This window comes from Physeter macrocephalus, chromosome 2, assembly GCF_002837175.3.
Source record: "Physeter macrocephalus isolate SW-GA chromosome 2, ASM283717v5, whole genome shotgun sequence".
NCBI lineage: Eukaryota > Metazoa > Chordata > Mammalia > Artiodactyla > Physeteridae > Physeter > Physeter macrocephalus.
In genome coordinates this window covers 62,857,656-62,884,398 of record NC_041215.1, presented here as the reverse complement: position 1 = coordinate 62,884,398, position 26,743 = coordinate 62,857,656, and the positions used below count along the sequence as shown (strand labels likewise).

At 38.6% G+C, this 26,743-nt stretch overlaps 1 protein-coding gene across 5 annotated transcripts in view; it reads right to left on the bottom strand.

Moving 5' to 3' along the window:
- GPD2 (glycerol-3-phosphate dehydrogenase 2) overlaps positions 1-26,743 on the bottom strand; it is a 134,998-nt gene that overhangs the window by 87,922 nt on the left and 20,333 nt on the right. For all 5 annotated transcript variants that reach the window (XM_007123705.3, XM_028478171.2, XM_028478167.2 and 2 more), the window contains exon 2: positions 12,515-12,624. In XM_007123705.3, coding sequence (XP_007123767.1) covers positions 12,515-12,616 — 102 coding nt within the window. In that variant the 5' untranslated portion in view covers positions 12,617-12,624. The remainder of the gene's footprint in view (positions 1-12,514; positions 12,625-26,743) is intronic.

Sequence of the window (26,743 nt, the reverse complement as noted above, 5' to 3'; positions counted from 1 at the left end):
TTCGTGCCCCGGTCCGGGAAGATCCCACATGCCACGGAGCGGCTGGGCCCGTGAGCCATGGCCGCTGAGCCTGCGCGTCCAGAGCCTGTGCTCCGCAGAGGGAGAGGCCACAGCAGTGAGAGGCCCGCCCGCGTAGCACAAAAAAAAAAAAAAAAAAAAAAAAAGAAAGGGGGCGTTTGTGCTCCAAATCTTCCCAGACCTGCTAATCAAACTTCGCAGACAAATTAATCAAGGCAGTTGATTACACAGGAATCTGGACTGACCCAGAGATTCTGGGAGAAGCCTTGGAAAGGCAACATGCCCTAAGTCACCTAAGAAGACACCTCACGCACCACTGCACTTCCACATCCAGTGGAGGCCCTCAAGGATTCTACAGACTGGAGGACAAAACAGATAAAGAGGAAATTATAATATTGCTTAACAGGTGGATTAAAGATAGAGAAGAAGCTATAAGAGCCATGGGAGGCATGACCCAGACCTGAGAAGCTTTCCTGGAAACCACAGCTAAATCAGGTCAAGAAAGAAGAAAGACTAATAGGCATTAGCTGGGTGAAAATGCCAGGAAAGGAAGTAGGCACAGCATGTGCTAAAACCAGAAATCATTGTAGTGAATTGGTCAGCATACTACTTTCTTAAAAACGTGAGTTACACATCCAATAGTTAAAAATTATTCTCCATATCTGTGAGTCTATTTCTGTTTTGTAACATTTGTTCATGTTTTTCAGATTTCACATATAACTAAAAATATACAGTATTTGTCTTTTTCTGACTAATTTCAATTAGCATAATACCCTCCAGGTCTATCCATGTTGTCACAAATGGGAAGATTTCACTCTTTTTTTATGGCTAATATTCATTGCATATATATATACCACATCTTCTTTATCTATTCATCTGTCAGTGGACACAGGTTGCTTCCATATTTGCCTATTGTAAATAACACAGCAATGAACACTGGGGTGCATGCATCTTATTGAATTAGTGTTTTTATTTTCTTCAGGTAAATACCCAGGTCACCAGAGGGGAGAGGGTGGGAGGATGGGAGAAATAGGTAAAGGGAATTAAGAGGTACAAACTACCAGTTATAAAATAAATAAGTCACAGGGATGTAATGTACACCACAGGGAATGTAGTCATTAATACTATACTAACTTTGGCGCATAGTCTATAAAAATATCAAATCACTGTGTTGTACACCTGGAACTACTATAACATTGTGAGTTAACTATACTTCAACTTAAAAATAATATAAATAAATAACATAAATTGCTATATTTCACATAAAAATTAAGATTTCTATCTGAGATCAATCTGCTGAAACTGAACAGCAGCTGCTGCCCTTAGGCAGGGCTGTGCACCCTTGTTAGCCCAGGATTCTCACTCACTGACTTCACACTTTCATCATCCCAGCCTGGCCCCTGCAGGCATATAAGTTTGCTAAGCCTGGCCTAAAGACAGGGCAAGTCCAGCACTATCAGATTCAGGATCTATTACCTAATTCTGCCACTGACGTCGGAAGAAAGGAGAGCCCAAGACACAAAGCAAACTGCCTTGTGCCTAGCACAAGTCCAAGCACAGATCCAAAACAAAAAATTCTTATCTTGGTAGAATTAGGAGAATACCTAATATTTAATATTACTTTGATGTTGTTATTTCTGATTATATTTAATTATCGTGAGCTGTGGGGAAGTAGGTGGGTTTTTTTTTAACTTGTAAGCAAAGGTTCCTCTACATTTAAAAAACATAAAATTCCTCCAGCATTCTGAGAGCAAACATATGGCTTTTGTCAAGAGACTGGCACAGATAACACCTATACAGAATTGAAAGCCGAGTTCATAATCTTTGAGAGTTTACATCCCAGAGAACAAAATGGGATTCAGAATGAGATCAGTTTTACTATGTCTGTACACCATTAGACTTGCAAATTTAAAAAAATATATATCCTAGACATTTGCAACTTCAGGTGAGACCGAAAACAAGATCTAATAATTAGTGTCTATTTCTGAAAGAAGTGCATACTTAAAGACCACATGCAATTAACAACCAGGTTGTCCTGTAATCATGTAGAGTAATAATTGGAGAATAAAGTAGGGTTTCATGCAAATCACTTCTTACTGCAACTATCACTCTCTCTCTCTCTCTTTCTCTCATTATGTGATTGAATCATATATATTGATAATGGAATCATTAGATTTAAGGGGAATTGCTTCATGTTTTGTTGTCACTGAAAAATACTGTATTTCCATATTCCTGGAAAGGAAATGCAATAAGCATCTCCTTAGAATGAATCCTAAGATGTTTTAATGACGTTTCACCTCCTGAATCACTTTGATTCTAAACAATGGTGTTTCTTCTTATACTTACAGGACAGTAAGCAGCATTTCTCTATATAAACATACTGGGTGAAAGATTCATGATTACTCAGTAGGAAGACTGGCCAATGGGTGGACCGTCATCTCCACTGCGGACCAGACAAGAGAAAATAAGACAAGTCCATCTTTCTAGGGTGGCTGAGAAAAGAGCTCTAGCTCACCTTGAAGGTGCTATCGCGCCTTTAAGTAGTTGTGATTCCTTTAAGAAATCGCAAAGAAGCTCTTTTAATACCAACCACAACATAGCCAAATCATTAAATTATAAAACTTATTTATAGCTGAAAAATAGGGAAAACCCTTTGGCTTTGTCTGAATCTACTTCAAATAAAAATCACATAACTGGGGCTTCCCTGGTGGCGCAGTGGTTGAGAATCCGCCTGCCGATGCAGGGGACGCGGGTTCGTGCCCCGGTCCGGGAAGATCCCACATCCCACATGCCGCGGAGCGGCTGGGCCCGTGAGCCATGGCCGCTGAGCCTGCGCGTCCGGAGCCTGTGCTCCGCAAAGGGAGAGGCCCCAACAGTGAGAGGCCCGCGTACCGCAAAAAAAATCACATAACTACATGATCTGAGGTTTGAGGGATACGTTTTACCAGTTTTCAAATAAGTATTTTAAAGACATAGAATATGTGTTTGGAGGTGTCTGAACTTGATATTGCCTTCAATTCCAATAGTGAGCTGAGAATGAAAGGATCTGGAGAGGGAGCCTGAGAGCAGGGAGTGCAGAGAGGGAAGAAGAGCTGCTGCTAGCCCACACACTAACAAGTCAAGTCCCTTGGGTGTTACCATGACACAGAAGGGAGTCATCCTTTGACCAGTGAGGAAACTGAGTTTTGTTATTTTTTGGGCAAGTGACTGAGAGAAGCAGAATCTGATCCCTGGTTTGACTCCAAATCCCATGTTCTCAGCTCTGCTTGGTTATCTTTCCCTGTATGTGTGGGTTACCTAGGGCTCTAGATCCACCTGCCTTGCAGGCACCAGCAATGCAGGGGGAACAGCTGATGGCAGCCAGTGGAATCAGAAGTCTGAGGGAACCTGCTTTGCCCACGGCCAGACACACCGGGCAGTGACACCCAGGGTTCCATGAAATAGCACTTCTCCTTAAAAACCTCCCTAACACATACATTTGGAAATGGATACAGAACTGAAATGGGACTCACTTTCCACACCCCCATCCCTCTCAGGTGAATAAAATGCTGACCCAATGAGCCAAAGGACCATTTCCAAGTTTCACAATCCAGATGGCCCTTGGCTGAATTTTAATTTTAAGTTAAAAATAGTTTGGGGTATAATTTGTGATGCACGTTTTCCATTTCTCTGTGAATTATTTCATCAAATATATACACATTTATAATTTTTCTAGTTTATGCTCACAAGCATATAATTGGATCTCAGAACTTCTTTGTTGAAAAATCACAAATTTTGAAATAAAGCATGTAAAATTATTTTGCCTAACATTGCCTAACATCTTAAAGCATCTATTTTCTTAATTTGCAAACTCTACCAAAAGGGGGCCTACCTAGCCTTAACACAATGTAACTATTAAGCTGGAGAGGGAAGCTAGTAGACTTTTCCCAAAGCATTTCTAGAAAGTTTCCTCAGTCCCACAATATCCCTAAAAAGTTTCTTAAGGAGGCCTTCAAATGGATAAATAGTTGAAAGTGAAATGCAAAGTCAAATCAAAATGAATGTCAATGTTGCTCAGTTAGCAACAGCCTACAAGCTCACCAGCTGTCAACGCTAATCATAGCTCAGTCGTTGACTCACTGTGTGACCTATCGCAGTACAGTTAACCTCGCGGATTTTGTATGCCAGCAATAAAATAGCATCACAAACTCCTCGAAGGCCTGATGTGAGTTATAACTCAAAGATATTGCCATGGCCCCACTTTGGGAGCTAAGTGTTAAATAAAAACCAAAATTATAAGGAAAATGATAGGATGCACTTCAAAGAACATTTCCAGCTCTGTCTGCATAATTTCAGTACTTTCATGAAACAAGCCTCTGAGAAACGGTTAACCATATAGAGTTAGTTTCAACTCGCCTTATGTGTTAGTTTCAACTCGCCAACGTGTTCAGAATCCTCATCAAGCTTTAGATATCAGACACTGCCCCAACATATTTAGCTGTGTTTTTAGGAGAAAAACAATTCTTCCAGGAATCTAGGCACAGGGTTCTAAACAAGAGAAGAAAATGAATTATACAGTCTTTGGCATAAACTCTAACAATAAAACTGTCATCAAAAAAATGCAGCTTATTTGTCAAACTGATTAGAAATTAAAGTCAGGACACAGATTTAATGGCTGGATGCTTAAAACTTTTTCTCTTCTTCCAGAGAACACTGCTGGATTACACTTCCCACCCTCCCTTACAGTTGGCTAGAAATGATCCAGTGGGTCAAAAAGCTGTAAAACATGGAGAAGCCACTAGAATAAAGGGACACAGGTCCGTGAATAACTACAAGAAACAATTCCCCACCTATCCACACTGAAGTGTAATGTGAGTAAGAAAGAAACCTTCATTATAAGCCACTGAGCTTTGGGAGCTGCTTATTACACCAATTAGCTTACTACACTTAATACACAAATATGAGATATAGTTAGCATTACAACCCAAGATTTGCAATTCCCATACTTTGTATACAGTCCAGAATCTTCCTCTGATGGGTTAGACCCCACCATATATAGAAAAATAAATCCATAGAGATAAAGCTCCAAAAGGACAGATAATCAAATGCAAGCCCCAGCAAACCATGGTGCAGAGACATTTCTTCCCTCATGTTTGACGTAATGCTGATGCTGACAGCTCTCTAAGCAGGCAGATGAACCTTGAAGCCTATTATTCAACCACTAGTCCTTTCTCCTCCTAAATATACATTCTTCATGTGGTCTCTAACACTACAGTTCCCACCTAAACATTAAAATCAGCAAAAATGAAGACTGTTTGAGAACAGTTCCTGTTACAGCACTTTTATAAGATTTTTTTAAGGGAAATGGCTGTTTATGAACCTATGAAAAATGCCTCTGGAGATGTAAGACTGTTTACTCAGAACAAACAAGTCTGGTAGCCATAACTGCCTCACAAAGTTAAAAGCAATCTGGTAAGCAGAAAGCCAACGTGTCACGTGATAATTTCAGCTACATTAGTGCTCAGGAAGATTTCTACTGATTTCAAACCCACAGATACTCTTTAGCTTTGGAGCCAGAAGAATGCTTAAAACTGAGGTTAAATTCTTAAAGATACTAAGTGCATTCAAAAAATAAATAGTTATATTCAATCAAAGATACTATTGAAAAGTGATACTTAAGTAGACTTTTTACAATTGAAATTTTCTCAGTTGACATCTTGTCCTAGATGCTATGCTTATCATTTTAAGTATAACTTAAAAAAAAATTTAAAGCACTTTTAGTTTTACAAAAAAAAATTGAGAGGACTTTCCAGAGATTTCCCATATACCTCCTGCCCCACATACTCACAGCCTCCCCCATTATCAACATCACTCACCAGAGTGGCACATTTGCTACCAAAGATGAACCTACATTGATACATCATAATCAACCAAAGTCAATAGTTTACTTAAGGGTTCACTCTTGATGTTAGACATTCTATGGTTTTGGACAATGTATAATGACATGTATCCATCACCACAGTATCACACGAAGTATTTTCATTGCCCTAAAAATCCTCTGTGATCTGCCTATTCATCTCCCTGCACACATCCCTGGCAACCACTGATCTTTTTACTGTCTCCAACGTTTTACCCTTTCTGGAAATGTCATATGGTTGGATTCATACAGTGTGTAGCCCTTTCAGATTGGCTTCTTTCACTGAGTAATACGCATTAAGGTTCCTCCATGTCTCCTCATGGCTTGATGGCTCATTTCTTTTTAGTGCTGAATAATGTTCCATTGTGTGGATGGACCACAGTTTATTTATTCATTCGCCTACTGAAGGCCATTTTGATTGATTCCAAGTTTTGGCAATTACGAATAAAGCTGCTACAAACATCCATGTGCAGGTTTTTGTGTGGACATAAGTTTTCAGCTTCTTTGGGTAAATATCAATAGGTGTGACTGCTGGATCATATGGTGAGAATATGTTTAGTTTTGTAAGAAACCACCCAACTATGGCGTTCCAAAGTGGCTGTGCCATTGTGCATTCCCACCAACAATGAATGAGGGTTCCTGTCGCTCCACATCCTCACTAGTATTTAGTGTGCTTATGATTTTGATTGGTTGTGCTTATAATTTTGATTTCTCTTTGATTGATATTCATCTTAACTTAAGGTTTCTCTAACCTCTACCAGTTTCTCTGGCCAGCAGTTAATGTAAGCAGCATTATGCCAATCAAAAGCTCAGCTATTTAGAGAAACCTGGTGTTGTATCTTTCTTATTACGCCAAACAAGGCTAGGTCTATTTCAAATTTTTTATATCCTATATCAGGGAAAAGAAAGAGGTATAATAGATACTAAAGACCTGCTAACGTGTCAGGTGCTGTGATCATTATCTTGTATATTCTGAACTGGTTAGTGCTTGGCAGGGGCGAAAAGCCTGGGAGTAAAGTGACAGTATCCTTACCTTATAAAGAAACTAGAGTTCCGGAAACTTTCATAACCTGTGCACAGTAACAAGCTCACCAAAACCCGGCCACACTTGTTTACAGACACATTCAGGGAGTTAAATATCTTTTCATTTGAGGATCCATTAAAATAACCCCCAAAGTAGATCTTACTTTGACTAGATGTAATCATTCCATTTTTTTTGCTGCTGCACCAATCCTATCTTTTGAATTTTGGGTCATTGGTACTACCAATCAAAAGACCCTTGTTTACTAGGATCTCTTACAAATAATGTATTGAGAGGGAGAGACTGAGAGTAAAACATTGTTCTCAAAATTCCTATGGATTTTAACTTTCATGCATCACTTTGCCTCTCATAAGTATTTTTCCTCACAAAGGTGGTATATAGGTTTACCCATAATTCAACTCACCTAATACTGTCAACTCACTAACATCACCACTATCGTGTTTTTCATGTTCCCTTAATTACCATGCATAACAAAGTAAACTATAGCCTTTAGTAATCCACTCAAAGTATATAGGCTGTCTCTTACAAAGTGAGAGGCTATTTTGCAAAGCATGAAGATCCTGTCGTTAACAAATATTACTACATGATTGGCTTTAGGAAAGAATAAGTTTAATTGTATTCCCCTTCAAGCTAAATTCTGATTTACCCTCAAAAACCAGGTTTACACGCCCCCCCAAAAAAACAGAGCTTTCTAAATTGTTTCACCATAGAATTACAACAAATAGTGTTGTACTATATATTCATGAATTTATCAAAAAGACTATATTCACATAACTTTTTAGGAGCATATCACCGTATAAATCAAGTCTGCCATAAATTATATAAGCTTAAGTAGAAAAAAAAAAAACCCCACAGTGGGAACTTCAAGGAATTTGTTACTTACAACAGGAAGAAAGTTTAAGCCAATAATTGGGGTTGTCTACCTTGTTATTGGCTCATCTTCAGATCAGGAATCAAGTAGAAGAGAAAACAGAAGGGTGTTTGTGTGACCGTTTGTAGCCATTCTCCTACAAGCTCAGATGAAGGACAGGACATTTGCTACTAAACCTCAAAGTCTTAACACGGTATCCCTGAACCCAAGGGTCTCCAAAGATGGGAGCAACTTTCGTGCTCACTATATATTCATATAGTTATTCACACTTTATATTCATATCACCTGGGAATAACTAACACTTTTGGCAAGTTTACTATATTCCAGGAATTCTCCCGGGCTTTACTGCTCATCAACAGTCCTATGAGGGAAGTACCACTGTTCTCCTCATCTTGCAGATGGAGGAAATATGAGGCCTAGAGAATTTCAGAAAATTGCCCCTAGTCACTCAGCTGTTCAGAAGCAGAGCTGGGTGTCAGATGCAGACAGCCTGCAAAGACGCGCCAAAGATCGTGTTCTGGTCCTTTCCGTTACGTTGCTGATGAACAGAACATCAATGAGAATCTCTCATTTCCTTGATTCTAATAATATCACTCCTCACACTGAAAAGAGACTCCCTGCCTATGCATGGTGCGGAAAAGAAGAAAAAAACATTCACATCTGGGCTTTGAGAAAACGCTCTGTGGTTCTCAGGCTTCACCTCAGAGCTGGCTCACAAAGCCCACCACACCTCCAGAGTGGGTAATGGAAGGAACACTCTGAGCACGTGGTACATGAGAGGGTCACCCTCAGACCTAAAGAGATCTTTGTTACATCAACCACACCTCTGGGGTTAAAAAGAAGCCCACACTGTTACACCAGTTTCCAGCTAGGACCTAGAAGGTATGAAAGAAAAGTGGAGTTTAAAATTTTTTGAAGTTTCCAAAAAAAGGCCTTCAGTGTCTAATGAAAAGACAAAAGCCCGAGGCAGCCCTCAGTTAAAAGTTTGCAATCCTACCCTAGTTTTGTCCCCATCCTTCCCACCCCCATGAGGAACCCTCCTGCAGCCCTGACTGGAACCCTCTCCACCACTGTTCCTTGCTAAGGTTTACCGCCTCCGAAGCTACCCAGGGCCCTCTCTCCTAATTTAAACTCCATTCTCCCACCAGCTTGGAATTAGAAAAGGAAGCTGTCCCATGAAGTAACACTTCCTTTTCACTAGATAGTAAGGAAACCCGAGAAAAGCAAACTGTCCCGAGAGGAAGACTGGATGTCTTCTAGGTCCCTTCCAATGAAAAGTTTATTATTAAACAGACCTATACTAAACAGTGAATGACAAATACCTTACTCTTGAAAATCTGCACACCACTGCAGGGGTGTTTGCTTGCTATATCCCTGGTGAGATTTAAGATGTGCTGGGAAGTTTATATCCCACTACACAGCCTCCTGTTCCTTGGCATATGGCTGGTCTGGGGAAAGGAAAAATCAAGAAGGCTTTGTGCAAACTTAGTCACCTACGTGTGGGTGAGGAAATAAAAAGAGAGGGAAAATGGAATGAATAGGAAGCCTCTCCAAGACTACTCAGAAAAACCCTACATGTATCACTGGGGGGGGCCTGGAGTGTGGATGCCATTTTTGGTCACAAACCTCCTTCCCTGCAGGTGGACACAGTCAAAAGAGGCCAACGTTCCATTCATCTTTCCCCCATCAGCTTCCTCGCTGGAATTGAAGATTAAGGTTGCCCAGATCCAAAATATAATAACAACAACAATAACAGCTCTCTCCTTAGGCCATGATCTCCATCCTTTCTAAATCTGACCTTATTTATCTCAAAAGAAAAAAAATCTCTAGGCCTCACTTGGGTCAACAGTGGAGACTCTTCACCACTGAAAAACGTAACATAAATGTTAATAGTATGCTTGCATGAAGAAAAGCCACACCATGAAGTAAAGTGGAACAAAAAAATCTTTGCTATCACCTCTAACCTCCAACCTGCCCACAAGAAATGCCAGTCTTCACAAATGTCTCTATTTCCCCACCTACAGTAGCTTTTATTCAAGCAACTGAGTAAAAGGTAAGTGAACCACATCTTAGTGGATTTCATTGTGTTTTCCGTTTAATTAATCAAAAAAGTATATACAATAGTTTTCCTTTTATTAGTTTCCTTGCAAATACAAGCTAATTTAAAAGGGTTTTGTGAGCTGAGCTGGCAGCTAACCGCTTACAGCACTATCCCGTCACCAAAGGTGCTGAAACAACTGACCAACTTTTACAATCAATCCGTTTGTATTTGGAATACGACCTCTGCCTGTATTTTAGGAAGGAAGCTTTGCATCAGGAATACCAAATGAGCACAAGCTAGGGGCCAGGGGATGCCGAGCTTCGAGTGCAGGAATGCCAGCAAAATGTGCCTAAGCTTAAAAGTCAGCAGACAGTTTTCTCAGCCATCAGTACCTTGGGCTTTCAAAACCAACTTATTCTTAAAGGAGAACAGTTTATCGGTTGGAATCATTTCATAAAACTGGAAAAAAGATAAAAACACAAGCCAATACTTTAAGCATTCCTCTCTAGAAAAATAGAGCATGCCTAGTCACATTTAAGGTCACAGCTTCTATAAAATGTAGCCAAATAATGGGTGTCAAGGGGCAGTTTTTTTCTTGACTATTGAAGTCAGGAAAATTTTCTCCCCTAGAATGGCTCTGATTGGCAGATATTCTCTGAGAGAGGACAGCTGAGGCCTGTGGTCATTTTATGTCAGTGGCTCAACTGAGTTGGTCTCCTCTCCCCCCTCACACACCCCTCTCTTTTTTTGCCAATCCCTATGGTTACATCCAAAACTGTTACCCAAAATATGCTCACAGCAGTGGCTTAAAGGGACAGGAATCACTACAAAAAGAATACACACACTTGGGCATATGTCTTATGCAACTCATTGATTGAATATGCCTATGGTGATTTTTCTCAAAAGAACTTGTCAGATTAAAATTATAAATGACTTGAAACTGCTGGTATCTGTTTCGTTTGGCTAGTAGGGTGGTCACGATGTCTAACTTAGGAAGGAGAAAATGACAAAATGTCCCAGGAATCAATAGACCCTTGTTTTGCTCGATTTTACTGACTAAAATTAACCCCTAACTTGATGGACTGGAGGCAGTATCAACTGCTTATTCTATTCTGTGAAGTAGAAGAGAAGTCAAATGACAACGACAACAAAATATGTTTCTGAACAGTATCCCCTAGGTACAAAGTTAAGTTATAAACTCGGAAATAGAACATGCTCACTATTGTTAACAGACACAAACCATGTACAAATTTAGCAACAACTTACCATACTAGACATCGTGACCTTTGGCACTGGCATTTTCCAATATCGTTTCAGATACCACTGGTAAAAGATGGCAGAAGTAATCTAATCTGCTAAAGTCCATGTCCCAAACAGAACTGCACTTCTAAAATAGCCTGAGCAAAAACAACATCTTTTCACACTTACTTTTAAGGAACCAAGGAAACATTTTAAAAGAAATAGTGCATCAAGCATGTTCAGCAGGTGAGAATGCGCTTCAATAGCAAGTCAGTAATACCTGCAACATGTATACCTAGGGAAACCTTAAAGAGTAATGTGCTCACAGTTAAGAATGAAAAAACCCAGCACAACCTATTCAATATCGTCCATCTTTAGGAGGTAGCACTAGAAATTAGCTTCTTTTTTATTTATAAGCCAGCAAATTGATTCTTCTTAATATGTGTTTTTAAAGTGGTATTTCCCATTCAGGACATGGGACTCCAAGCAATGTGGCTGGCTCCACCACCATGTAGCACAAAGAAACAGAAACAACATGTACAGGACAGCCCAGGCAGGGCTTAAAGGTTCTCACAAAAATGTAGGATGTGAGTAGTTCATAGATAGCCCAGCTACAAATAGCTTCCCAAATTCCTTCACCTCTGTCTTTGAATCGGGAATGCACCAACCAACTGGTATCACAAAATGCCCTAATGACATAGGGAAGGGGGAACAGGCGATTAATACTAACTACTGAGGTTAGTATTTCAAGCCTGCAAAGAACAAAACCATTCACCAAAGTTATTTCCTGGCATCAATTTGAACTATGGGAAGGCATGGTTGTAGTGCAAAGGGGAAAAAAAACAAAATGAAAATAAACTGAACATTTTAAATTATTTGGAAACTTCATACCAATCTGATTTTCATAGCTTTCTCCCACTAAAAATTTTACCCAATATAAAGTAATAATACTACATAAGTAAGTAAACCTTTCAGAAATAAACCCAAGATTCTGAGTTGAGCCTTTTGTATAGGCTCTTTCTTTTCCATTTCCTTTCTCAGCTGCCTGCCTTCTAATAAGACAAACTCTTGGCAGGAAAATAGAAGGTATCCAGACATTTGGATGAATTAGACAAGGAAAGTATAAATGAATAAACCCTGGCACTCGGAAATGAAGCAGTCTTTTAAAACCAAAGAGCCAAAACAGAGGCTAAATAATATAATGCTTTCTGAAAAAGAAATTTACTTTTTAAAAAATGAGATATACACAGTTCTCAAGGATCATTAAGGCAGTATTCTAAATTAGTGTCTTTCAGATCAAGCTGATACAGTAATTTCTAAACAATACCATTAGCCTACACACACCCCATACACAGTTCTTTAACAGATTTGTTTCATATTATAATCAATACATGAACAGTTACTTACTTGCTTCCTTCTGTAATGAGCAAACTGAGAAAGGCCTAGAACAGTTGCAAGAGCACCTCCTCCAACAAGAATAGTCCCTTTCACTGCCTTTTGAAATGCCATTTCTTAGCCTACAGAGACAAAAAAAGAAACAAAAAAGTTATTTGGGATTTTTATCACATAATAATCCAATAACAAAAAGAGACTGCCTAGATTATGAAATTATGTTAAACTAGAAAAGAAAACACACAATAAGGAATTTGTTAACATACCAATTTGTATACCACAATTCAAAAACAATACACAAAAAAACCTAGGAAACTGACTTTATTTAATGAACATCCAATAGGAATTAAAGAGAGAAAAATTCAGAGACAACTGAGGTTATCTACATAGTATAAAGTCAAGAGAGCTGTGAAAAGAAATGTGTACCTGACAAAACTGCATGCTGTACTTGCAAATTTGTTCAACCACTAATCCCCTCCACAAAAAGAACTGGTGGAAGTCTTCTGTCACTCAACAGGACAATGAACCTCATGCCTGCTTTGGGTTCTTTGGCAAGTGTTGAATTCCACTCTGGTACAACTCCCTTCCTGAGTTTTCCCCTTCCGAATAAAGCTCTCACTAAAACCAAAAGCCAACACATTTACATTTCTATCCCTGGAAGAGTCTACACTTTACAGATAAAAAGTAAAAGAAAACCATGCCATGATCCTTCTGCAAAATGACAGACATAACACTGCTATAATTCCTTTCATTAAGGGAACTTAAAAAAAAAAAAAAAAAGGTTTCTTCTAGCCAGAGTTGCATGGCACCAAAATTTCAAGGGGAAACCCTCCAGATCAAGCACTCCTTCGTGCTCACTGTATATTTCTAAATAAAGTCTTGTACTGTGTTAGCTCTTGACTTTCTTTCTTCTCACTTGTTTAAAAAAAAAAAAAATTCCACTATTGGATTGATGGAATTTCTTAAATTTTTTTTGAGGACTTAAATAGTCTAACTTTTTCAGAAGCCAAAATAAATAAATAAATAAATAAAATAAAAAATAAAAATTCCAACGAAAAACATCTTACTCCCTTTTATTCTGCTAAAAAAAAAAAAAAACAGAAAAACGATAACACTCTGTGATCACCTAAAAACAATTCTAACTTAGAGTTGCTATTTAGCAATTTGACCTGCCTAAGTCTTTCACTTACAAAAGCAGCTGGCACACCCACGTGTTACAGGGAAGCCACTACCCGACTTTCCTGAATGGGTGGAGTTCTGACCTGTCTGGACAACATAACTTATGCTTTACAGATATCTCACAACTCAAATTATTTAATATGAAATCAATTTTAACCTAGGATAGTAAAAAACATATACTATCTCAACGTAAATTACGATATAGTTAAAATGTTTGAGTTCAGGGACTTCCCTGGTTGCACAGTGGTTAAGAATCCACCTGTCAATGCAAGGGACATGGGTTCGATCCCTGGTCTGGGAAGATCCCACATACCGCGGAGCAACTCAGCCCGTGCGCCACAACTACTGAGCCTGCGCTATAGGGCCTGCGAGCCACAACTACTGAGCCCATGTGCCGCAACTACTGAAGCCCACACGCCTAGAGCCCATGCTCTGCAACAAGAGAAGCCACCGCAGTGAGAAGCCACGCACGGCAACAAAACGTAGTCCCCAGTCGCCATAACTAGAGGAAGCCCACGTGCAGCAATGCAGACCCAACACAGCCAAAAATAAATAAATAAATAAATAAATTTATATATTAAAAAAAAAGTTTGAGTTCGTGCTGACTGAATAGAATCTATTAGCATAACTATCCTAAATCAAAGAATTTCAAGTGCAGTTGGTCACTATGACTCTACAGAAAATCCATTTTGGAATACTATAAATTATATACTAAAATAAAAGCTGGCATTTCTTAAAATTTTATTTTTCTTCTGATCTCATTCTTTTGTGACAAACTCCTAAATTCTAAGACTCATCTTTATTTTTAAGATTCTCACCAGAAAAATATGTCACATGCGTACGTTCTTTACTGCTGGAGGTCTCTTCGTTCCCATCCCTTCTCTGCATCAACCATCCCCTCTCTCCCAAGTTATGCAAAAGAGTTGGTGTATGTTGGCTGGGACTTCCATTCATCATTCAGTCAACCCTAAGAAAAACCTAACGTCCACGATTGTTTTGATGGTGAAAACCACAATTGAGCCAACTTGGAAGGCACCCCTTTGTCATAGCTCAGCATCAACATTCCTAGTACTGCTATAAATGTTCATATGTGTGCCTATCGCACAACAGAAACCCTAGCAGCCTGGCGATAGCATGCTATCCCCTGGCTAACTGGGCTTCCCTGACAATTAGAGACAGAGAATAGAGACCTAGTTCTATTTACCTAAACAATGCCTGTGCCCACCCCATATAGATAGCGGCCTGGCAGTCCCTTGGATGTGAGTTTTGTAGGTGGTTGACTTTAGCTCAGTATCATTGCTTCTGTCTTGTTGATAATGTCATTGATGAACTCACAAAGGACACCACACATCAATATAGCTAACTGAGGGATGTTATACAACACAGTCATAAAGTGTCTCAGCAGAGGTGTTCATTCAGCCAGTTAAGTTTGGAGCTAGTTTTTCCAATTGTGTAGTTCCCTACATTCCCTGCTCACCTTATTATATTGCCTCAATTTGATTTTCCTGAAACCAAAACTTGCTAAGGAGGATATCGTCATGAATTTTCTCAATGAGTCACAAATACTATGGAAGAACTGCATTGACATATTATTTTTCAGAGTTATTGATAATATTGGCTATAATAAAGTTTCTTTTTTCAGTATTTTCATAAAATAACCTACGCTTAAATATTATTATTTCTACTGTGATCAAATTTATCCACAAGATAATCTAGCTGGTTGTAACGAATAAATCACTCTTACAAAAGCACAGAATCAGTCGACTTCACCTGACTCTCCCAAGATGATGATGATCATCATCATCATTAATGTTATAATGACAATAGTTGCCATTTATTGAGTTATTTGCTAGGTAATGGGTACCATGCTTTTAATTCTTTATATATATCAGCTCATATCACCCTCACAACATCCTAATTTCATAAAAGAGGCACTTGCAGTTCAAAGAGAGTAGGGGATTTGTCCTAGGTCATTCCCTAGTAAGTGACAAAGCCACAGCTTAGTCTTTGCTCCTAATCACTAGGTGGTTCTGCCCTGCCTTTGCTCTGAAAAGCCAACCTCTCCCCAAGAGCCACACCATATTTTGCTATTACTCCCAAAAGAAAACCCTATTCACAAGTAGTCACCCAAAGTGTACAGTCCCTAGGCATTAGGTTTCTCTAAGGCAATAAGGAAGACTCAGACAAAATATCTGCTAGTAACCTTCTGCCAGATAATGTAAAAACCTTGTTTTAATGTTGACAGAAAGAAATGTAAAACCAGACTAATGTTAAACTATGTGCTGTGAACTACTTATACCCACTTACATTCCATTATAAGGAAAAAAGTTTTCACAATGATGACAAAGAGGAAAAGATTGCTTCCTTCTACATAAAAGCTGCAACCAGGAAGTTAGCAAAGACTGGGAATAAAAATGTCAATAAATCTTTACCTTTTGCAACTAAAAGTATGAGAAAGTCAGAGGTAGAAGAGAAAACCAGAGGTAGAAAAGAAAACCGGAGGTAGAAAAATCACCTAAAAATAAAATTAGCTTAGTTATAATAGCCTGATGTCTATGTTAAATAGCCTGTGAATAAATCACACATACACTGACTCAGGACTGGCTCCTGCATTTGCACAGACCAATGCCAGCCCTCTAATTCTTGCAAGGAGAACACCAGGCAACTAAACAAAACCTTAAACAAAGTTAGTCAACTAAATATATCTGTGAGTTTATCAACTGCTCTCAAGGGGTTTGCAATCAATTTGGAGGATTAAATATCAAAGTCTGTCTTATAACTGTCTTATAACTAGTTGTGCTACACTGAATGTTATTAATACTCTGATAGACAGAAGACCCTGAATAGCCAAAGCAATCTTGAGAAAGAAGAACAAAGCTGGAGGCATCTCAATTCCTGACTTCAAACTATATTACAAAGCTATCATAATTAAAACAATATGATACTGCCATAAACACAGATACATAGATAAATAGAACAGAATAGAGAGCACAGAAATAAACCCATGCATACATGGTCAATTAATTTTCAACAAAGGAGCCAACAATATACACTGGAAAAATGACAGTCTCTTCAATAAACAGTGATGAGAAAACTGGACCAGCCACATGCAGAAGAATGAAACTAGACCACTTTCTTACACCATACAAAAAAATCAACTTAAAATGGATTAAAGACTTAAATGTTAAGACCTGAAACCATAAAACTCCTAGAATAAAGCATAGAGGGTAAGCTCCTTAACATTGGTCTTGGCGATGATTTTTTTTTAATTTGATACTAAAAGCAAAGAAAACAAAAGCAAAAAAAAAAAAAAAATGAGTGGGACTACATCAAACTAAAAAGTTTCTGTACAGCAAAGAAAACCATTAACAAAATGAAAAGGTAACCTAATGAATGGAATAAAATATTTGCAAATCATATATTTAATAAAGGGTTAATATCCAAAATATATAAAGAACTCATACAACTCAATAGCAAAAAAAAATTCAATTTAAAAACAGGCAGAATGACTAAGTAGACAATTTTCAAAAGAAGACATACAAATAGCCAATAGGTACATGAAAAGGTGCTCAACATCAATAATCATCAGGGAAATGCACATCAAAATCACAATGAGATACCACTTCACACACACACACACACAAAATGAGGTAAGTGTTGGCAAGGATGCAAAGAAAAGGGAACCCTTTTGCACTGTTGATGGGGATGTAATTAATGTAGCCACTACGTGAAAACAGTATGGAGGTTCCTCAAAAAATTAAAAATAAAACCACCATATAATCCAGCAATTCCACTTCCGGGTGTATATACAAAAGAAATAAGATCACTATCTCAAGGAACTATCTGTACCCCATGTTCATTCCAGCATTATTTGTAATAGCCAAGACATGGAAACAATCTAGAGTGTCCATCAATGGATGAATGGATAAAGAAAATGAGATACACACACACACACACACACACACACACCACACACAGAAACACACACAGAGAGGAATATTATTCAACCATGAAAAAAGAAGGAAACCCTGCTATTTGCAATAATATGGATGAAACTTGAGGGCATTATGCTAAGTGAAATAAGACACACAGGGAAAGACAAATACAGTATGATCTTACATGTAGAATCTAAAAAAACCCAACTCACAGAAACAGAGAAGAAATTGGTGGTTGCCAGAGACAGGGGGTGGGAGGTGAGAGAAATGGGTGAAGGTGGTCAGAATGTACAAACTTTCAGTTATAAGATAAATAAGTTCTGGGGAAGTAATGTACAGCATAGTGACTAGTTAACAATACTGAATTGCATATTTCAAAGTTGCTAAGAGAAGAAATCTTCAAAGTGCTCATCACAAGGAAAAGAAATCGTAACTATGTGAGGTGATGGATGTTAACTAAACTTACTATGATAATCATTTCATTATATATATATATATACATATATATAATGTTATATATGTTATATAATCATTATGTTTTATGTTATATAATCATTATATAATCATTATAATGTTATATAATCATTATGTTTTGTCTTAAACTAATACAATGTTATGTGTCAATTTTATCTCAATAAACCTGGAAGAAAAAAAAAAACACATTTAAATTACAGCCAAAAGAAAGGAATAGCTCAAAGTGGAGATAGGGAATCACGGTAAAGCACTATCTGATACCATTTTCATCAACCAGAAGATATAGCGCAGAATAAAACTAAGATGCTATTTCTCCTTTGTTCTATTCTAACTCAAGCACTGAGTTATCATGCCCTCAAAGAAAGAAAGGAATCACTAAATGGACAGTGATTATACTCCACCTGAATTTCTGTGACTTGGGTTCCCTCAAAATGAGTGGAAGGGCTGGAAGGGTTTATAAATGAAGCAGGCTGTTAAATTACACTATTTGCTAAACCATGTCAATATCAAATTGAAAAAAAAAAAATCAGTGACTATCCAGTCAAGATGGCACAGTGAATTTATGCTTCGGCTCATCCTGTATGCTCTAAATGCACAGTAATGACAAACAAAATAGAAAAAAAAAACCATACACACAAACATATATACACATACATATTCTGAGAGAAAAGAAAGCAAGGTACTATATCATTGCAGTGAAAAGAGATTAATTCTCACTAAAAGAATTAAAGAAGGTTTCAGAAGACAGGCTACTTGAAAAGTCTCTTGAAGAAAAAAGGATCTGGAGGGGAGTGAGTACGGGCAGGTCTGGATTGAGAAAGATTTGGAGGAGAAAGAGGAACATCATGGTAATGTTCAGGAGGCCTGCAAGTTGTTATCTGGTTTGACTGGAGATGACGTTCACTTGAAAATAAGGTTTAAAAAGAAGTCCAGGGCAAGAGATAAGAACATTCTGTACATGTGAAATAAGATATTTTTCTATGATATTCTGTTGGCCATGAGAGCTGAGATTCCAGATGAAGGAAGCAAGCTGCTTCATCTCATGACTTATGAAGAATGTTCAAGTAGATTTTGGTGTTGAAGCTTATGATGAAGACTGAGGGACCAACTGGAAGGCAATAAAATAGTCCCCACATGAGAAGAAAGCCTGGTTTAGGACAACACTGAAAAGTACTAAGGCAGACATTGATGCTTTGCAGAAATCTCTAATGACAGCACTCTATTAGAGACCATTACAGAATCTGACCAGTGATTACAGAAGGAAACAGGAAGAGACTGAAGGTCATAAGGGGCTTTAGCCTGGGTAACTGGGGATTTGCCCCAACATTACAACATTAAGAATCAGAAAGAGAAGCAAGTTTAAGGGAGAAGAGGAGTTCATTTGGAAGCAAAAAGTATGTAAGATCTTGACAGAACACCTACAGAGAGAAAACAGCAAACATACAGATAGGAGGGTCTTAAACTTAGAAGAGTCGTCATAGCTAAAGCTATGGTGTGAGGAATTTTCTGCCTAAAACTGACAGATATACCTGCTCACAATAAAATGTACTTATTGCCAGCAAAACAAAAACTGGACTTGCCCCTTCTCAAAGTTTGCTGACCCACGCTTCTAGCTAACCCTGCAACTTATCTGGCTCCACAGGATTCTTGGCTGTCCTTTTAGGACTCTCATTATAGATAGAGTGACTTCGACAATGAAGACAACGCTCAGACTCTATCTTAAATAGTGCCTGAGTGCTCACCACTTCTGCCTTCCTCCTGCTCATTGGTAAGGCTACTCTAACAGCTAAATCGTGTATTTAGATGACTTAACCACACACTTGAGAATTAAAAACAAGAAATAACCACCCACTGGAAGCAGCTGGGGTTCCCCTTGGCAACTACTCACAAGCAAATTTATTCCAGAACAAAAGCACACTTCCTGGCCCCGGAATTCTCAAAATAGAGTCCTCATACTCCTCTCCCTGTCTTGCAGTCCTAGCTTCTTTCTTAATTCAGCATAAATAAAAATCTATCCAAATAGATTTATCACTCGTCTGTGGAAGGATCCCTTCACTTCTACAAAAACTCTCCTATCCTCTGATCTCTTGCATAGAAACAGCTATTTCCATTTTAACCTCCATGCTCTCCATTAATTTAAGAAAAATTGAGACTTCTCAGGGTTTTGAGTCTTATGCCAGCACAGATGCAAACATATTTCTTTCCATCCCTCACAAGAATTATCAGTGTGGGTGCTGGGGAGGGAGGAGGATAGCTCAAAGATCATTTTCAGAAGAGTCACTTCAACCACAAGCCTTGTCCCTGGAACATGTGTTCTCTAGCAAGATATAAAGGTATTCCATGCCCCTCTGATCACCTACACTGAGAACCCAAGATGAACAAGGCATTTAAAACATAAAATAGAACTCCCATAATGTAACCTAGATGTAGCATGTGCTACTTCACTCAGCCCTTTACCTAAGCAGATGCAGGTCCAAAGGTAGGAAGATGCTCCTTACACTTCAGTTGTGCAGCCACCCTCCCTGTGGCTGTGCATGGAAAGCCTCCCCCTCATCTATTTTGAGTCATGACACTCCGTCAAACCCACAGATGGCACAAGTCAGTGCTAGGCCTCAAGATCCACCTGCACACAAATTCAGTGACTTAAGAGAGAAAGTTGCATGAATCTTACTAAATAAGGGTGCAGGGCCTCATCAGAGGAAGTCCTACCCAGAAAGTCATGGAACTTGACAGCAAGTTCACAGCAAAATGGAAGAACAGGGAGTGAACGCAAAAGCACCTTCCCACCCAAGTAGTTTTAACTATACAAGTCAAGGTTTTGGGGGTGCTTTGAACTAGGCATGTTTCAACAAAGCAAACCCTTTATTCTTCCAGTTGATGTGATAGCAAATGTTATGCATACTTTCCTATAAGAAAGAACATCACAGTTTAGGCACACCAAGCCTAAGCCTGATAAAGTGCTTACACAAACAAGTACCAATCAAAGCACACCATGTACTACTGCCTCTTTCCCCAAGGTTGGCTTTATAGAGGGGAGAATGATTAGCGCTCTGTCTACAAACGCATCCTCCCCAGCCAAGCAGAGAGGAACTTCTGCACACATACATCTTACACAGCAGCATGTGATCCCTACAGAAACACAGAGTGAGCCCTCAAGCATGCTTTTTGAAAGCTGTCAGACATAAATGAACAAAACAGTCAACATCAGAGGCCCATCAGCCTGTTCTCTGCAAACAGAGAGGAGCCCTAGTCCATAAACTGAAATTGAATCATTCTTTTTTCAGTTGCTTTAAACATTTTTGAAAAGGATTTAGACCAAGTCCCGATAGAAAATGGACCTAATGGTTATCCACCAAAGATTATCCCAATGGAAATAGTGAATGTATCAAATCCTGAAAAAACAGGAGACACCTAAAAGTGTCTTCACCTTCCCTAGGCCTTCCTCTATTGTGTGCATATATATATATATATACATATACATACATATATATATTTTTTTTCCCTAAACCACAAACACCATAATAACAATGATAACAATTTACAGCCTACAGTTGTAAAAAAATACATACACTGAACAAGGATATCAAAGGACAAACAAAAAGATTTTTCTGAAATCATTGAGAAAAGTATTCTCCTGAAAAACAAGATAAATGAAAGAACCATGTAAAAGTCAGCACAAAACTTATAAATGTAAAGAGTCCTCAGACTCTGGATGTCCAAAATTTTGGCCTGTGGCTGATGAGGAAGCTCAGGCAACGTCTGGATGGCTGGCACAGCATCCAAACCCTAGCTTGGTCCCTGTCTTTCACACCCTATCCAAAAGCCAGACTGCTTTAGGGAAGGGCAGGTTCCATTTCCAATCAATTTCCCCAGGAAATCCCTTGCCAGAAGGGTCCAACCCAAAAGATGGAAAAAAAAAATCTCAATGACTGGAGAGTATTTAAAAAAAGACAAAAGAGAAACAGAATCCGGCAACAAAGAGAAAATGAAAGAAAACAAACACTATATTTGTATTGGTCCACATAGCTTCAAGCCAGAAGGTACTTTGGAACTGATTCCTCCTAGTCACTCTGGGGCACCTTTAGGTCAATTATATCATTTTAGAACAAACACAACTCACAGCTACAGATGACTGAGACAGAGGTTAGCCCAGGACCATCCCTCAGGCTCAAAGGACAGCAGGCGCCTGGAAGCTTGACAGAAGGAGTTGGCACAGAAAAGGGCTGCGCTGGTTTCAGAGGTTCAAATTAGACTTTAAGAAATATAAGCAAAGGCTTCCTTCGTGGTGCAGTGGTTGAGCGTCCGTCTGCCAATGCAGGGGACGCGGGTTCGTGCCCCGGTCCGGGAAGATCCCACATGCCGCCGAGCGGCTGGCCCGTGAGCCATGGCCGCTGGGCCTGCGCGTCCGGAGCCTGTGCTCCGCCAACGGGAGAGGCCACAACAGTGAGAGGCCCGCGTACCGCAAAAAAAAAAAAAAAAATAGAAATGTAAGCAAAAGGCACCCCCCCCCCAAAAAAGAGGAGAAAATAAAGTCAACCATTTAAAATGATCCAGTTAGAAGTCTCTGTTTATAAAAATTCAACTCAAACATTATCACATGAATTCTTTTGGTGTAATTTTTGTTTTTTTTAATTTAATATGCAATGCCACAACCAATTAAAGCATTTACTTCACAAAGTCCTCTAAAATGAAAACATATCAAAAGGGAAGAAGGCCCCAGAAGAACAAGAGGATACATGCTCACACTCTGTCATTTATTATGTAAGACTCAATTTTAAAAAAATAAATAGGGTTTCCAAGGCAACTTCCATATTATGTATTTATGTTTTCTGCCATTTCTAAAATGCATACCAATACTATTAAGTCACAGATTTGACCCTTTTCTCTTATTTTCATAAGGTTCACTCTAGAATTACAAGAAATCAATGAAGCCCATCTCAGCTAATAATAGATTTATATTCATTAAATGCAAATGATCATAGTTTAATTCATAATGGAATGATTTCCACTGTATTTGCTCTCCATAGAATTGCTATTAAAAATCATGAAGAACTATAATTAGTTCATGCAGGTGAACTTGTTTTCCATTTTAAAATCATTTTAAAACTGAAATTAATAAATATTCTCTATCATCTTAGATATGTTAATGGGTTTTTGTTTAAAGTTGTAAAATCCTATCAGTGATTTTCCATAAAAATATATGTCTGCCTTCTTTGTTTACCATATATGTAATTTAAGGTAATCCTGAGAGGCATAAAATAAAATGCCCCTTATAAGAGAAATTCTGGAGCATTCCTTCCCCAAAATGCCCACCCCTTATAAAGACACAAGTCAGGTTAAGGAATTGAGTGGATAGCATGTCAACTATGAAATAATAAACTTGCATTTATGTATCAACTAATAAGAAATGCCTCACTTGAAAAGAATACAGCAGACAATGAAAAAAGCTTTAATTCTGTCTTGAAGAATAAGAAATGTTACCAGTGAATCACACACAAAAATAATTCTTTAGGCAAACAGACCACACTAATCCTGTGATTCTTTTTTCTTTTTTTTTTTTTGGCTGCGTTGGGTCTTCTTTGCTTTCTCTAGTTGCGGCGAGCGGAGGCCACTCTTAGTTGTGGTGCGCGGGCTTCTCTTGTTGCAGAGCACGGGCTCTAGGCACGCGGGCTTCAGTAGTTGCGGCACACAGGCTCAGTAGTTGTGGCTCGCGGGCTCTATAGCACAGGCTCAGTAGTTGTGGCACACAGGTTTAGTTGATCCGCGGCATGTGATATCTTCCGGGACCAGGGATTGAACCCATGTCCCCTGCATTGGCAGGCGGATTCTTAACCACTGCGCCACCAGGGAAGTCCCAGTCCGGCGCTTCTTGCAATCTTTCTGCCCCTTTACTAACCCTATTGTTGGGTTAGGAAAATGGTTCACATTCTTCTAGCAGCATAAACCCCCTTTTTTTTAGATTTTACATTCTGTTATAGAGTCTACTTCAGTAATTAAGACAAGAAAAAACCCTTTACTTTGTTATAGAATAAAATGCAAATCAAATAACAGAGCTCAAAATATCTGCCTTTACCCTAAAATATATCAAGCCTCTCCTCCGGATTTATTATAAACATAACAAACCCTTATAAAGTCATAACAATCATGGCTGTTGACTACACACCCTAAAATGTTCCATAAGAAAACATCTGGGGCTTCCCTGGTGGTGCAGTGGTTGAGAGTCCGCCTGCCGATGCAGGGGACACGGCTTCGTGCCCCGGTCCGGGATGATCCCGTGGGCCAAGGCCGCTGAGCCTGCGCGTCCGGAGCCTGTGCTCCGCAGCGGGGGAGGCCACAGCAGTGAGAGGGCTGCGTATCGCAAAACAAAACAAAACAAAACAAAAACACATCTACTTCATCATATAAAAAGGGTTTAGGTGCTATAAAATAGTGCGCAGGCACTGTGAATCAAATGAAAAGGTTTTTAACACATATAGATGATAATGAACTTTAGTCAAAAGAAATATACCCTAAGAAAATTTCAATTAATTTAGCATGTTCAGAAAAGGAAGTGCTTAAGATAATTAAGCTTCTATTTGCCTGGATCTTAATCAGAGATCTGATTGTTGTTATCCAATATCATATATTTTTAAGAAATAGGGCATTATGAATTAGGAAAAACTATCTACTAAATATAGGGATTTTTTTAAGGCTCAAAAAAATCTTAAAGAAACTTAAGATCATTTTTCCAAAATCTCTTTTTTTTGAATAGCACAGATGTAGAAGTTTTGAGAATCTGCCTTAGAATGTTATAAGCACAAACAAAACTTTGAAAAACTGGCTTTTTTTTTTTTACTTCAAAATGCTGATGCCAATTGCGTTAACTCAGCTTTATTCATTATTTTTATCACCAAATACGAGGAAAATGTACCAATTCTTTCAAAAGTTCCAGTAGCAATTGCATTATATATGTCATTAAAAATGCATTTTAGGAAATACTTGTTGAAGATAGTTTATGAAATTTGAGCTCATAAAAAACTATGATATAATTTTTATGATAATTAGTTATAGCACAATAATTTCAGTTAATTTAATTTACTTACATTGTAAATTTAAAAGTTCTAAATTTAATTACAGCTCTATTACAGCTCTATTAATGCATAAGACATCGTTGGGAGTTATAACAGAGACCAAAAAGTATATGGGGTGGGGAAACCATTTATTCTGCTTCCTTGAGCTGGAGAAGATCCCCAGGAAATAAAGCTAACCACTTTTTACATCCTGTAACCACTTCTCCCCTATAGCCTGCTGAAATTTGCATTTAAAATTCACTCCCCTACATATCTTATAATCCATTGCATGTATAAATCTAGCTATCAACAAAGGGTCAAATTACACACAAAAAGCATAGATGCAAAGAAAATCCAAGATGTACTACAACAAAATAATATTTTATATTATTTAGCTTAGTGATGACACTCCCTAAAAATGTCTCACCCTTAAGGAAGTAAGAATCAGACAACAGGAGAGATAGACTGCAGTAATTCATATTTCTAACAAAAATTTCTTTCAAAAGTATGGAATACATATCATACATACATATCATACATATCATAAAGTTTGTAAATGCTCCATCCCCTGGCCCCTCAAAAAGGAGAAGAAAAGATAGTAGGTCTTCACCTATGCAAAAGTAATAAACAAAACTGTATTTCCATCTCAGTCATCTTGGCTAAAACAGTCTTGGTCATAAGATCTTATTGTCCCCACTTGAATGAGGCAACCTCTCCAAGCCTCTCCTTTTTAGATTTTTCTTTTCTTCTTTAAAAGGACGGGCACACACCCTAAGTGGAAAGCTTTCAAGTATTAGACTATAAACAAGTCTAGTCACTGTGCATGAGACACTGTGTACCAACATTACACAGCTAATACCCTAGCATCTGACCGTCTAAAATTGAAATAGCATGCACAGGAGAAGATCAAGGGTTCTACTCAATATTCTTGCTAAAACTGCCACCCCCCCAAAAAAGGTACACACACACCAAAAACCTCTATATTCTTTTAATTCTTGAAATACCATATTAAAAAACAAAATCACCAGTGGGTATTCTAGAAGGAGAGATTAAGGAGACTCGCCTTGTAATTCCATCTATACCACTAACTTGCTTTCTGACTTCAGGCAAATCATTTGAATTTGCTGATCTTCACTCCACCTATAAATGAAGCATCTTTGAAAATGTCCAGATCTATTTTAACTTTAAATTTGTATTATTTTATGGTTTTTCTTCAATAGGTGCAGGGGGGAAAAAAAAAAAACCTTCTGCACTAAACTTGGCACTACCTTAATATCCTATTTATTTAGCAATGTTGGATGATTAAGGCTTGCATTCATTCTTTCATTCAATAATTACTTACTAATCATTTAACATATGCCAGGCACTAAACATACAACTGAGAACAAACATAACAAAAATCCCTGCCTTAGGGCTTCCCTGGTGGCGCAGTGGTTGAGAGTCCGCCTGCCGATGCAGGGGACACGGGTTCGTGCCCCGGTCCAGGAAGATCCCACATGCCGCTGAGCTGCTGGGCCCGTGAGCGATGGCCGCTGAGCCTGCGCGTCCGGAGCCTGTGCTCCGCAACGGGAGAGGCCACAACAGTGAGAGGCCCGCGTACCGCAAAA